General features: G+C 39.2%; 1 protein-coding gene across 3 annotated transcripts; it reads right to left on the reverse strand.

The window, feature by feature from the left end:
* Nucleotides 1-372: 372 nt before the first annotated feature.
* Nucleotides 373-10,388, reverse strand: lrrc20 (leucine rich repeat containing 20). Of its 3 annotated transcripts, none has more exons than XM_042083710.1 (5): nucleotides 10,021-10,388; nucleotides 9,550-9,640; nucleotides 7,516-7,665; nucleotides 7,192-7,239; nucleotides 373-838 (listed from the first exon to the last, which is right to left on the reverse strand). In XM_042083710.1, the coding sequence occupies exons 2-5, from the start codon at nucleotides 9,617-9,619 to the stop codon at nucleotides 714-716; spliced, it is 393 nt and encodes a 130-aa protein (XP_041939644.1). In that variant the 5' UTR covers nucleotides 9,620-9,640; nucleotides 10,021-10,388; the 3' UTR covers nucleotides 373-713. The 3 variants fall into 3 exon arrangements, with proteins under 3 accessions (XP_041939644.1, XP_041939642.1, XP_041939643.1); XM_042083708.1 differs by having other exon boundaries at nucleotides 7,072-7,239; nucleotides 10,021-10,379; XM_042083709.1 differs by lacking the exon at nucleotides 10,021-10,388 and adding an exon at nucleotides 9,850-9,995 and having other exon boundaries at nucleotides 7,072-7,239.
* Nucleotides 10,389-14,418: the final 4,030 nt, after the last annotated feature.

The following is a 14,418-nucleotide window of genomic DNA, read 5'->3' on the forward strand; positions in this document are numbered from 1 at the left end:
CTTTGAGATACTGCTTGATTTCATAACTTAACTTAGTTTAGTCTCTTCAATGTAGCCTACTATGTTGTGATAAGACCTTAGCAGAGTTCACTTCAATGCAGCAGTTTTGAACAAATTTGCGCAGCATGGTCACGATGCTAAGCGGATTTAATAGCAATTTAGCCCATCATCTTCTATGCAATGGTTCTATGTGGCAACATCAATCCTTCAACAATCGTGAATATTTTGTTAAATGCACATGCAGAGGAGGGGCAGCCGGCTACGAGAGAGAGCGGGGCAGGGCAAGGAAAGGCTGCGTGCGTAAAAAGCGCAGCTCAATGGCAATGCAAGGATTTGACCTTATATTTAATTTAATTTAAATTAAACATATAATATTAATCTGTGGCGGCCGATTTTTATTTCGTGGCGCCCCGCCACAGATTAGTCAATGTATGGGAAACACTGCTAATGCATGGAATTATCGCCAATTATCGTCATGTTAAGTTCACTTTAATTTCTACTACGTCAAAAGGAATCACATCTTGGTGTAGGCCTATATACAGTGTGCATTTATATAAAGAGATTGCTTCCTGGGCCTTTCTTCTGTTTGTATTTAATAAATATTGTTATTACTTTAGTGTTAAAAAAGGCAAGTGTAAATTGTTAAAAACAACAACCGCAACAAAACTGCTTCTCATGATCAAACTCAATTTCATCTACACACACCAGAAAAATCACTGATCAATGACCAATTCAAAACTGAGAGACGAGATGCTGGGCGGTTGTCCATCGAGTGGATTAGATCTCATATTGACCGTTTTCAAGGCAGGCATGCTGGACAGCTTCTGCACAGGCACTTCTGTGTGAGGAAAAGAGAAGAGCGTGATGAACACCTAGGATCAAATAATCAGAGATATACTGTATGTTTACTCATACTGCTCTTAGGGATGCTGCAGAAAGTTCCATAAACAACAACATTCGGAGGTCTGATAATTCAGTATTATTGACCTTATTCACACAGCTTTGTGACAGGGTCCTGTTGGCCCTGTAAGGACTTATTTTGCTATAATGAATGGGGAGCAATACATTACCCCTTACTCTCAAAGGGGAGCGCTTTTGTATGTAGGAAAAACCATAAGGTGACCAGAGCTGGCCCCAAGCATCAAGGAAAACATCAAAAAAAGCAAAGACTAAGAAATCGTTTTAGGAGATAGGCCACTAGGGAGGAGGTGTTTTTACACTTTTCAGACACTCAAAGTTTGAAAACTATGGATTGTTTTAGAACCAACAACCTTTCTACATTAACTCGGGGTTTTGTGTGCAAAAAGTGGAATTAATTGTAAAAACTTTTCGGACTAGATATAATTCGCTTATTTTAAAACATGCAGATAAAAACACTAAAAGATGGATCGTGAAAATCTGAAGACAAAAAAATCTTGTTCCTTAGACTCTATACTAACAAAATATGCACACAAAAAAAATCAATTTTCACATGAAATCCAGCGGGAGCCTATTTTCCAAACACAACTCTGTAGTCACAAATTTTACATTTCTACCACACAAAACATTTCTACCAAAATAACACCATGCAACACCACGCTAAATGGGAGCACCGGTGGGTCAGCGCACTCAGCACATGAATCATGGACATGGTGAAGTCACACCACGTACACGATACTTCTAAAAATCATAGAAGACAAACTCATTGACTCAAGTCAACCTCCGTAATGTTTCTCTAGATATCAAATAAAACTATACAACGCTACTCAGCTGATTAAAGGAGAAATTCTGCGAGTTTTCACATAGATCTCAGTTTCTCGAGGTCACAAAGTATTGTCGGTATGAAAAACCCCAAAAACAGTCAGTTTTACCTAACTCGAGTTGCTACAGCCTGCAGCTAATGCAACCACGTAGCTACAGCTACACTCTGGGGCATGTCCCCATGTAGCCTACATGCCCCCCGTGAGTCCCCATGTAGCCTACATGCCCCCAGAAATAAACATATTTCGCTGCAAGATGTGACAATAAAATAGCCAAAAGTGATATCATCACCTGCTTGCACTGTGTGGTTTCCGCAGCACGACAGCCATAATTAGTGCAAGCTGTGGAGTAAAATGGAGTGCCTTATGGGCAATATCCCCCCCCCCATCTCCAGCGAATGGTATCCCCAAGGAGCTGAACTTTAGGAATTATTTGGATAGCTTCATTCAACACCACCAAAAGGAGAACATATGATGGAGAACATACTGTAGGTTTGTGTGAAATTTTCTTTCTTATTTAAAAATATTTAAACAGACATGATCAATTATTTATTTAAATAAACATCCTTCCTGCATAGTCTGGTGCTGTTTAAAAATGTAGTTGATAAAAGTCTCTCTGGTAAACAAAATAAAATGTGTGTGGGTAGACATTGCAAGGTGCTAAACAGAGAGGTGAAAAAGAAATATCTGAGCAGCACTATAAAAAAGAAAACTAAGAAGAAAGCCAACATGACCAAAGGTAAGGTGCACATGTAGGTGCCTTGCTTGTAGCCAATGGTGATAGGTTAATGTAGCATTTAGGCATTTTTATTAAAACATACACAACATGTTTGTGCACCATAAAAACTGAGGCCTGAGGTCAATTATACTTTAATTGGCCAGTTTCGCCTAGCCAGACCTTTTAATCAAATGTCAGATATTGCATCCAGTGATGGATGCCCTTGGGGGGTGGGGGTGCACACGGGAGATGAGGAAGCCTGTTCCATATTTCCTGTGCAGAAGGCTACAGGTAAACCATGAAAACAAATCTCTTGATACTCAAGCTTCTGTGTACCCGAATTTGTGCATTTGCTTTTGCCCCTGGCAAAGGAGGAGCCTATTTCTGAATGCCAAGGCAGGCATAAGCAGGTGGATGCACACAGAGTGCTGCGACGCTCCAGCTGAGCTAGTCTGGTCTAATACCATGGGGGAAGCAAACACTGTGTACATAGGATTGTGGTAGCATGCGATTTCTAACCCTTTTATTGCAAATCTGCTGAATTCCATGTTTTGGTGTCTAATAATGTGGTGTCTACATTTTGTATCAATTACTTCTGTGGATCCTTGATGCCCTAGATGTAAAGCCGATTCAAACTCTGTTCAATGTTCTTTATAATTAAGAGATGTTTTGCTAAAATGTTGGATGCAGCCCGAGGTGACTTTGATTGACCAGATTAAAGGGTAATTTTGCTCATGGTGCATATATTATTTGTCCCCTCTGTAAACACATGTGAGATGTGTTGGATGCTGCTTACAGTATGTCTCTTTTTTCCTGCAAACAGTGAAAAATTGATGGAGCTTTTTTCTAATACTGTATCCGGAGAAGCCAATTACTCTAATTGCTTCAGAAGTCCACTTATACATTTTTAAGAGTTTTTGGTGGTCTGATCACAATGAAATGACACTTTGGGGAATTTGGGGTCCTGTTCACATGTGCAGAATATTCATTATAACATTGATTAGAACTAATCATAAGTGGCCAGATTTGGACATGGTCGTGCACAGAATTTCATCAAATAATTTTGTATAAAACATGTAAGATGTTGGAGAGGCCATTTTTATGCCTTGCCTTGCACTGGAGCACAATGGAATGGAAAGTGAGGATGCTCTTTGTTAAACACAGAGCTACAGTCGACAATCATCCCAGACATATTAATCAGCAAACTGCTGGTCTTCAGGCTCTGCACCTCCATCGCACTTGGATAAGAGACTTCTCACTAACCGACCACAGACTGTTAAACTTGGCCTCTGCATCTCCTCCACTGTACTGTCAGCGCTTGCGCAGCACAAGGCGGCATACTGAGTCCATTACTATATTGCCTGCACTCGTGTGACTGCAGACCGGCCCACTCCACCGACACCATCATTACATTAGCAGACGACACGACATTCACTGAATTCATCTCATGGGGGAGATGAGTCTGCCTACAGAGACGAGAATCAAGAACTGACTGCATGGTGTTCTAAAAATAATCTCTCAGCTGGCTGCTCAGTTGCGGACGAATAAGCTCTCTAGGAGGTAGTGAAAATGGCCCAGAAAATCCTTGCTCACCGCCCTCCCAGGAAGCTATCGGATATATGGTCTTTTGAGTCTCCGCCATCTACTTCAAGGCAGTATTGCCTAAAAAGGGTTAGGGTCAGGGTTAGACAAGGCAGTGCTGCCTTGAAGTCGCCGGTGACAACACTGCCTTGAAATCGATGGTGGGGGCCCAAAAAACCATCAAACAAGATATTGCCACGTCCCACTTCATTAGCACAACTATCATTATGGACTCCTCACATCCCGGGCATCATCTGTTCCTCTGAGAGGTGCTACAGACATGGATTCAGATTCAGAGACAATCTATTTTTCAAGACCATCAGCTCTGAACTCTAGTAAGCACCTAGAAACATTATACTTCAGCAATAATACAATACAATCTAGGTTTTTACTATTTATTGTTTAGGGGTTTACCGTTTACAATGTATTGAGCTATTTGTGTCATCCTTTACATTTTCTAAATCCTTAACTTCTCATACACCAATAGGAGTTGCACCCCGAATTCCATTGCATGCTCAGCTAAAAAGAGTCTTTTGGTGATCAGGTCACAATGAAATGGCACTGCAATTTGGAATCCTGTTGACATGTGCATGATATTCACTGTAACATTAGAACTAATTATAAGTGGTCAGATTTGGACATGGATGTACAGTACACAGAATTTCATCACGTTGTTTCATTCAACAAATGTGATGCATTTTTCACTTTTTGTCTCTGCATAAAAACATGTAAATAGATGGACTCCAACTGACTGCCTGCAAAGGTACAGCAGCTGCGCCATACAGTCTTACTCGCTTACTTTTTTTGCCGGCTCTGCCCTGACGAATGTATGAGAAACTCCATCGGTACCTTGTTCTAGTCAGTGCTTGGCATGTATGTGTGTAGTGCCGTAAAGCAGTGTTGGCAGACGTGGTAAAATATAATATAGATGAGTTGTTTGCAATATTGAACCAACTTGTATGTAAATCAAAACAGTTCTGGAACACTGTCTATGTAAGCTATGCCAGTTTAAATCATATGAATCCTCTGACACAATAACCAAAGTGCAAAGACAAAAAGCAAGGTGGTTCAGTGAGTAGGCCTTGTGTAGGCTAATATACTGTTGAAGTAGGTCTAATCTTTTTTTTTTTTTTTTAGCTAGGTGGTCCGTGCGTTTCTTTTTTATTGGTTAAGTGGTCCTTCATCTGAAAAAGTTTGAGAAACACTGCCGTAAAGCAATTTGTTACATTGTGAGACCGCAAGACTTTCTGACTGAGGCCGGCGGCTTGCGGGACTAATGTTGTAAGGCTGTTTTTCCCGCTCACAGACACTAGGGGGAAGGGAGACTGCCACCATTCAACCCAGAAAAAATCATATAACCATCCCAATGACTCTGGGATGTAGGTTTCACTCCAGGATGCCTTCTAGTCTTGAGATGTCACTGTGCCCTTCACAGATTCAAGGCACCCTTGGTTAGGTGCACGATAGCTGCACCAAAACATGACCAAACCTCCATGGTATGGTGTTCGGACACCTACATTTTCTAGCTATGCTCGCGGCGCTCATAATACACAATAAATGGTCTCTTTTCAAACTTTCTTTGCTTTACTCTATTACATACCAAAGGTATCCAGCCACGAACAGCAAACTGCTTTGAATTTCATCACTTTTAAGGAAGAAACAAATTCAGCCACAACTGTACCAAATGTAGAAAAGGTTGGAAAGTAATGTCAATACCCGGCTTCCACCGTTGTGCCCTTGAGCATAATTGACATGTGTAAGTCACTTTGGGAAAAAAAGCGTCTGCTAACTGAATAAATGTAAATGATGACAAGCTATAATCAGAAACCAGCATCTTCTGTGTGCCTGTCAAGCATGCAGGCATTTAGACAGAGGGGAAGGAATTAGCATGCAAGCTGATGCTCACTTTCTTGACTTCCAAAATATAGTTTTCTACCATTCAGACACTTTATGACATGAAAGTACCTGTAATTACAAAACATTATAAGAGCTTCTGCAAATGGCCTTTTGAAAATGAAAATATTCCATGAGAAATGTCATGACGCTTGCCTTATGGTATTTCCAATTCCTTGGCATTTCACATCATTATCAATCAGCTGCAGATTGTCTGTGATCTTTTACATATTTAATGAAAAGCCTTAAGTCAGTGACAGAGAGAGCAACAGAACATGGGGAAGGTTTGATTAGGTCTGCCGAACTTGTTGCATCAAGACACTTGCCACTGGGACAATGTAACTAATCTAGATTTAATTTGTGTTCCCCACTTCCAGGAACATAACTGGGGTTTGATTACACCCTATTATTCATTTTAATTTATATCCTGCCACCCAGTTTAATAATCTCTTTGGTCCACAGGAGAACTGTGTTGTGTGCCTCTAAGTCCAATAGCACTGTAATTAGTTCTCATCTAATTGTCATCTAGTGTGAAGACAAAGGAACTAATCACAATTTGGTCCCTTGATTGCGTTATACGTTGTCACAGCAAACCGTATCTAGAATTACAAATGTTTTTTTTTCTCTCTCGATTTAGCAGACACTTTTTCCCAAAGCGACTTACCTATGTCAATTATATTACAAGGGCATCATTGCATGGTCCCCGGAGCAACTTGGGGTTAAGTGCCTGCCTTGCTCAAAGGCACAACGTTGGAAGCTGGGAATTGAACCCACAACTTTTCAGGATACTACATGCTAGCCCAGCTCCTTAACCACTATGCTACCACCACAAATGAGAATGAATGATTAGCCTTTCGTTTTGGCCCAGAGATAAATTTTCATACGGCCGTATAAAAAATAACTTGTATACAACCATAATGTCATATTCTGTAACTGCATGCACACCATTTAAAGATGCTTCAAGAGGCAAGCAAATGTAACACTGTGTGTAAAATAGATATAAAGAAGAGAAATTTAGAGATATGAAAGTGTTTTTCTACCTGAAACTTCAAATTCTGCAATTGGGTTCAAACTCAACTGTTTGTCAATAAGCACTAGCAATTGTTCAACTGTATTTCCTCTCTTGAGGAATGTACCTACCGGATATCTGATTGTTTTCCAGATTTATGTTTTCAAGTGTACGGATGTCTGTCAGCCTATCTGGAAAACTTGTGAGCTTGTTTTGGGACAAGTTGATGCTGGTCAAATGTTCCATCTCACCTACAGCATCTGGTAATTTGGTGAGCACGTTGCCTTGCAGGTCCAATTCTGTTCGGAAGTTATACGACATATGAGCATGAGATAAATTTTATAGATAGATATATAATAATTTTATAGATTTAAATAGATTTTTTCCCTTCAAGTCAGTAAAACTGTCAATATTGTGTGAAAGCTCCTGATAAAAAAGAAAAATGAACAAGCTTAATACATGGAAATTAAACTGCAATTAATAGTGCATTTGTGCAGTGCACAAAATACCTAAGGAATGACGAGCTTTACAAACTCATAAATGTTTAAGTTATTATTACAGAATCAGGTACATACCTCTTAATTGAACAAATGTGGCGAAAAATTTATTGGTCAATGCTTTTAGTTCATTGTTGGCCAATGTTATACTCTGTATATTCTCAGTGACGGTCCTCAACACCTTGAAGACTCCATCAGGGAAACTGATCAACTTGCAGTTGGACAAGTCTGTAAAAAACAAACAGGACTGTTGACTGGGGGGACAAGTACAATCACAGGGGCTGTCCGAAACAGAAGGCAGCTGCCTGCTGCCTCGTTGCATTCAACAAGTCACTTGCCTTAGTAGGCATCAAGGTACCAGCTAGGAATTTTGTTTTGGACGGTAAGCAGGGTTGAGTCAGATTACTTTGAAATATAATCCATTACTGACCATTTTTTCTAATCAGTAACATAATCAATAGGATTACCCAAAACATGTAACGTAATCTGATTACTTTAGGATTACTTTTTACACAACTTGCACAAGACATACACATTCTTTTTTTCAACTGTCTTTAATTCAAAGTTGTGGCAATATTCCCAAGTACTGAACGCATTTTTCATTGTCTGCATGATAAAATGTAATCAAGTAATCCTCAACAATGTAACCATAATCTGATTACACATTTTTTTAATTGTAATCTGGGCTGATTATAGTTACTTGATTTTTGTAATCTGATTACGTAATCCATTACTACCCAACCCTGACTGTAAGATGGCAACACAGAACCTGTGGCGCATTTCCCAAGACCATAGTTGCTAACTAAGTTTGCTAACTAAGTAACCTAACAGGTTAGCAACTATGGTTTTGGGAAACGCACCCCAGAGCGGTAGAGAAAACAGAGTGGCGACACTCCCATTAGAGACCCAGTAAAAAGATGGCAGCGCTTTTCCATGCCAGTTTCCGGATTATGGGAGTTTTGAAACTGAAAACGACCAATCACTTGGTCAGTAGTCAATGAGTTACTAGATTATGCCCTCCAACATCCAGAAATACATCCCACCCTCCTGCGATACAGCAATTTAGCACAGAACTTTTGGAACTTTTGATCTTGTGGCGGACTGTCGCAACTCTCTCTTTCTATGGCGCTGCACAGAACGCCGCTGCCAGGATACTGACAGCTGTCTTAATCAGTGGGAGTTGAGGCAGAGAGGTTCTAAATAAATGGTTGAGCAGCATGAAGGATACATGTTGTACACGGCCTTCAAAATTCAGCAAAACAAAGGTATCTTAGAGTTAGAATTTCATACAAGTATTTGATTCGGACATGCCTCAATCCCTTGCTGCCGCCGAATGATATCTTAGAAGGAAGGAACAGTTTCTGTTTTGGACACAGCCATAGTGCCACAGTAGTAGGCTACATTTAGGCTATACCAAAACCACAAAGCTGCAAACCTTTTCCTTGATTACACTCATTTACACTCAACTCATTTGCTTTCAAAGGCTTGATTACTAAACTGCAACCTTAATCAAAATTCCCTTGTCTGTGACCAGTCTTAAACATAGGCCTCCTTCACCATCCCACATTGATGATACTAGATGATTGAACACTAGTGATTTATTGATTGTTCCTCAGTCTACCTAATGAGTCAGGTATGGCAACAGGGAATGTGCCATAATGTTACCCACCCACACACACACACACACACAAAACAAACACAATCCTGATGGGCATCTTTCTGATCTAGAGCAACACTGCCACCTGTTGTCCATCAAAATCACCATATTTTGAGACTGAACTCCCATGTGTTGCAGTCAGTCATCCCTGAGGTGTACCCTGAGGTGTCTTGAAGCTGTTGAGGCATTGATGTTAGGCCTACCAACCTAGTCGTGAAGTCATAATAATGTTATAGCTTTATACTTTGCCACTGAAATCAATTAATCAATAGGCCTAATAATAATGTTTTAATAAGAGGATGGTGGACATGATTAAAACTGGACCTGCTACTGTGTCTGGATAAAAGCAATTATAGCCTATTAAGTGATTCTTCATATGACTGCTAACACTCAACCTTTCTAATACTTTAAGACCCTGCAAATGGACAGCTCAATTCAGGCACCATTACACTTACCTAAATGATTATTTCCTTCTTCAACTGCTTCATTGACTCTTCTGGCAACATTGGCAACATCCTGGGCCATCTTGAAAGGTGTTTGAACAATCTAAGAAATATTTAATTTGAAATAGGCTACATAAGTTGTTAGGTAGGCCTAGATGATAATTTCATTAACAAACCAGAATTCCTCAGTAAAAATAGCTCTAAAGTTAATTCAGTATGGACATTGTAACAGCAAACGAATCTCTGCCTCAGACTCTTTTTCCACTATGGTGATTGCAATAACTTCTTTCCGGAAAAAAAACAATAACCTACATTTAACTGATTTTACTGAACAGCCTCCTCGCCCCTAACGTAGTTGGCGTCACTCATTCATTCATTGCTGAGGCGGAAGTTAACTAAAGGGGTTGAGAAAATCCTGGTGCTCGGTATGCTAACATTGTAACAGCTAGCTGTGACTAAACTGTTTCGTTTTCTGGCTCTTACCTGATGACTTTGTAGCGACGACTGACTTTTAGAACTCCCGACCTCAGGCGTGCATATAAACAAAGCTGGCGACTATGCCGCTTTCAGCCAATCACACTGACACTACAGTGCGGCATCGACAAATTTGGCGATTTGTGATTATATTTTTAGCACCCCACGGACAAATGCGCAAGTCACCCACAATCTATTTGTCTATCGACAAACGGCTCTGAACATATCTGAGAAACTACTAGAAATCGACATCAATGGCTTCTAAACCCAAAGTGTCCCAATCTACCAAGCTCTGAGAACATAGACTACAGAAAGTTTGTTTCCATGCGGTTATGTGGCTCGCCATTATGAATTAATACGCATGCGCGTCTCTCAACAGATTGACTTCCCATTGTTCATAGGCTGCAAATGTAAGAATTCTCCAGCTTTATAACATACATTTTACCAAATTAAAGTTGCTCATAAACTGTGTAATTCGTTTACCTCTGAAAACAATCTATTTTAGCCTACATGTAACAAACAAGTGTGACACAATCTCTGAGAAATAATGATTGTAGCTTCCATGTTACCTGTATCAGAGCAGATGTTCCTGTACTCAGCCTACAACATGAGATTTTGGCCACAAACCCACAGAATCAGTCCAAGCCCGCTGTCCGAGGCACTGGCCAGAGTGATATCGTTCTGGAACCTCCATGATGGGTCAACATTTCTATACAGACATGTTCTGCAGAACAAAAGAGGACCACCTAGTATTTAACCCATGACTCGCTGTCCTCAAAGCCAGTTCGAGCAGGGAATGCAGAACACCATGGGCCTGAATGAAAAAGCCATGAGGTGTCCACTATGCTGTCAGTGCACATACCTCTCCAAATAGCCTATGTGCCTCCCCTAGAAATGTCCATGTTGAACCAGCTAGACCTACTCATTTTAGTAGAAATGAATGAAAGCTTGTGCAGTGAGATAGTAAGCAGAGTCCCATCCTTGCTGTCTAGTCCTAAGAGTAAATTGCATTTTATGAAAAACGGAACAGCACATTTAGGCTATAGCTATCTTAACACACACATGTAAAACAATAGTACAAAGTATAATACTAAGTAATAATACTTATTATTAATAATAAGTATAATAATGAATAAACAGTGGAGCTATATCAACATATTATGTTGATAATTGGGAATATGCTTTGGCTAGCATGCACAAATAAGTGGGGGGTAATGGTTGTGTGAAAAACTACAGTGTGTTGTGGTGTCCTTGAAGTTAAGTCATGTTCTTCAAGTTGATATTGATAGATTTCTTTTCAGTTTCTTCAACTTTACTTTATTACCTGTAACTATACTGCCACTATAATGTGAAAATAGAATCAATTATGTGCTGTTTTGACATTAACCAGCTTTGGTGATATGATTTCTTCTTTTATGGTTTCTTTTGTAATTACACTAATTTGGCATAATCTTTCTTTGGAGAACCAGATGTTTTATCAGATGAATCTGTTGATTTGTTCTAATTGGTGGAGATAAGGGAGGAGATCATACAGGATTTGAGATAATGAAAAACATATGGCATAGGTATAGAAGGTGAAAGTGGCAAAAAGATTCAAATTGAATCTGGCAGTCATTTAGAGTATTTTGGATCATCACCCAATGAGCTTTAAGGTAGTTGCCCATTGTAGAGCAAAATGTGAAATGTGATCTGAATAAGAGGTGATTTATTTCTTGTGAGAACCAAAAAAATCTTGAGACAAGATATTTTTCTTTGGGTGGGCAGTGACTGAAATGAGCTCCCAAGCACAGAAAAAGGCTGAAAATCCACCCATTTTTATTTGCTGCATGCCACACTGATGTTTTCCGCTTATATTATGCCCCCCCCAAGCATTTCTGAAAAACATCTTCTTATTATTATAGTTTATAGTTTTACAGTCCTGGCTTATGAGCCTGTGATCTCCAGGCCTGCAGGGAATGAAAACATGATTGATAAAATATGGTTATTCTGTTTGCATGACTATTAACTTCTTGTTTTTACTGTTTCACACAGATAATACAAATAGAATATTGTCTGATAATACACCGAATATAGAACTCGTGTAGTGGTCATGTGATTGTACAAATTGCTTTTAGTCCATTTAAACAGGTTCATGGTGAATGCCCCAGGACATTAAGTATTATCTCATTGTTATTTACTAAATATATTCATGCTAGGGGTGTCAATATGAAAATGATCATTTCTGTGGTGGTTATTCACCTATCCCATAGCCTACATTAGCCAAGGCTTTAATTATAAGTTAATAAAGTTATGTATTCACCCTGTTTGATCAATCAAAGCAACAAAACATAGAGACCATTGCCTTTGGCATGCCATTCTGGTTGAAAAACTAAATAAAAAAAGTACATAATTAGTTTTTTTCCTGAAATAAAAAATACTTCTGGACACAGAAACATAATGAAAGCACAGTGAACTATTTAGCTATAGCTCTACATTATACTGATTCTGTATTATACTGATTCCATAGGCTACTGTTTCAATGATAGGATGCATCAAAAGCCATCAAATCACTGAACCTCTGGTGAACAAGAGCCATAGAATGCACAGGAATGTTGGGAAAGTTCAGTATTGGGTTAGTTCTGGCAGGCCTCGTCAGTGAAGCAGACACACCTGATTACCCTGCTGGTTCATGATGTCTGCATGTGAACTTCAAACATTTGCCAGGATGGGGTTTACAATACATTCTGTTATTTAATCATCAACTGCTTTTGAATGTCATAGGTGGGTCATTCCATGTGAAATCAGATAAGGTTATTGCAGCACCGTCTCAGATTTTGTTCAAACCTTGTCTATATCAAGAATGGGTTCCAAAACCAAGGCCTGTAAAATATTTCTATTCAAAGTCTATGTCTTCATTTTATTTTCAGTCCTTGAAATTACATCAGTTTTATAGCCTGAAAATCACATTATCTGGGAAGCAATGTTTGGGCATTAATATCATGAAAAGTATTATTCATAGACAGCCCAAACTTTGTAGGGTGGAAGACAAACATGTTCTCAGAACCATTACAATTTAGTACAACATTCTCATTGATTTTCTACAATGTCCTAGATTGGGGAAAAAAAGTGCAAAAAGAGTGGTGTGTGTGGTGTGTACAAAGAGCCAATGTTGTACCATAGATAAATAAATAGAGTCAAAATCATTGTTTTTTTGTACCATAGATAAATTAAGAGTCAAAATCATTGTTTTGCCACAGAGACAAGAATGAAAACACATTGGTATACAATATAACCAAGTAAGTGTATTTATGTATGAATGAAACATGGTACATCATTGGCACTTTATACACAAAATGACTATAGCATGTCTGTCTTCCACCTTATAAAGTTTGAGCAGGCTGGGAATAATACTTTCCAAGATATTAATGCCCAAACATGGCCTCCAAGATAAGGCCTTTCTGAGAGTGTAGAAATATTACAAAATCAAGGGTGAAAAAATGTATCAAAACATTGGAATTTAACAAAAAATATTTTACAGGTCTTTTGGGACCTAAATGAATAGGTAGACAAATTTTGAGCAGAATCTGAGATGGTGCAGCAACCATTTTCCTGGATTTTGTCTGATTTGACACGGAATGACCCAGGTCTAAGTCCCTTTCCCCCCACCATCCTCATGTCCACACTTTATATGTCAGTCTCTAAGTTCTTCAAGTAATCAAATAAGTAAGGGATAATGTATAGAGCGCCGGTCATTATCGGGAAATAGGTCCTGACAGGGTGAACCGGACCCCAACTCTGCGCGCCCTGTCAGGACCTATTTCCCGATAATGACTGGGGTTCTATACATTATCCCTTACATAACTGACTGGGCCCTAATTCAAAGGCTGGGCAAATTATAAAGTTATAGCCAGTGAGCAAAGTGTCTTGTCCATGAACTGAAGCCAGCATGTGGTGTGTGAGAGCCTCGGCGGTGACCCACCTTAGGACCTTACTTGTGACATTAAATGGGATATACACCACATAACTGTACAGAATATGTCCGTCACTCAGTCCTGTATGTTTTCTCTGCAGAAAAAAATTATGCTTCTTAATTTTTCAGCATTTCCTACTCCTGCAATTCCTTACATGTGTATGTGAGTGAGTGTATTCTACAACCCCAAAACAGAAAAAGTTGGGACGTTGTGCAAAATGCAAATAAAAACGAAATGTAATAATATACAAGTCTCGTAAACCCATATTTAGCAGCAAAAAGGACATAGACAACATATCTAATGTTGAAAATGAAAATGTGGAATATTTCATGGAAAATATATGTTCATTTTGAATTTGATGCCAGCAACATGTTTCAAAAAAAGTTGGGACGGGAGCATGTTTACCACTGTACTGCTTCACCTCTTCATTTAACAAAATTCTGTGAATGTTTAGGAA

This window comes from Alosa sapidissima, chromosome 24 (assembly GCF_018492685.1).
Source record: "Alosa sapidissima isolate fAloSap1 chromosome 24, fAloSap1.pri, whole genome shotgun sequence".
NCBI classification, from domain to species: domain Eukaryota; kingdom Metazoa; phylum Chordata; class Actinopteri; order Clupeiformes; family Clupeidae; genus Alosa; species Alosa sapidissima.

Excerpts from the sequence above, each read along its gene's own strand:
- lrrc20 (XM_042083708.1), bottom strand. The coding sequence starts at position 9,619 with ATGGCCCAGGATGTTGCCAATGTTGCCAGAAGAGTCAATGAAGCAGTT. Across the intron at positions 7,666-9,549 it reads AGAAGGAAATAATCATTTAG|ACTTGTCCAACTGCAAGTTG; the intron begins GTAAGTGTAATG and ends TGTTTTTTACAG. Across the intron at positions 7,240-7,515 it reads CACATTTGTTCAATTAAGAG|AATTGGACCTGCAAGGCAAC; the intron begins GTATGTACCTGA and ends ACTTCCGAACAG.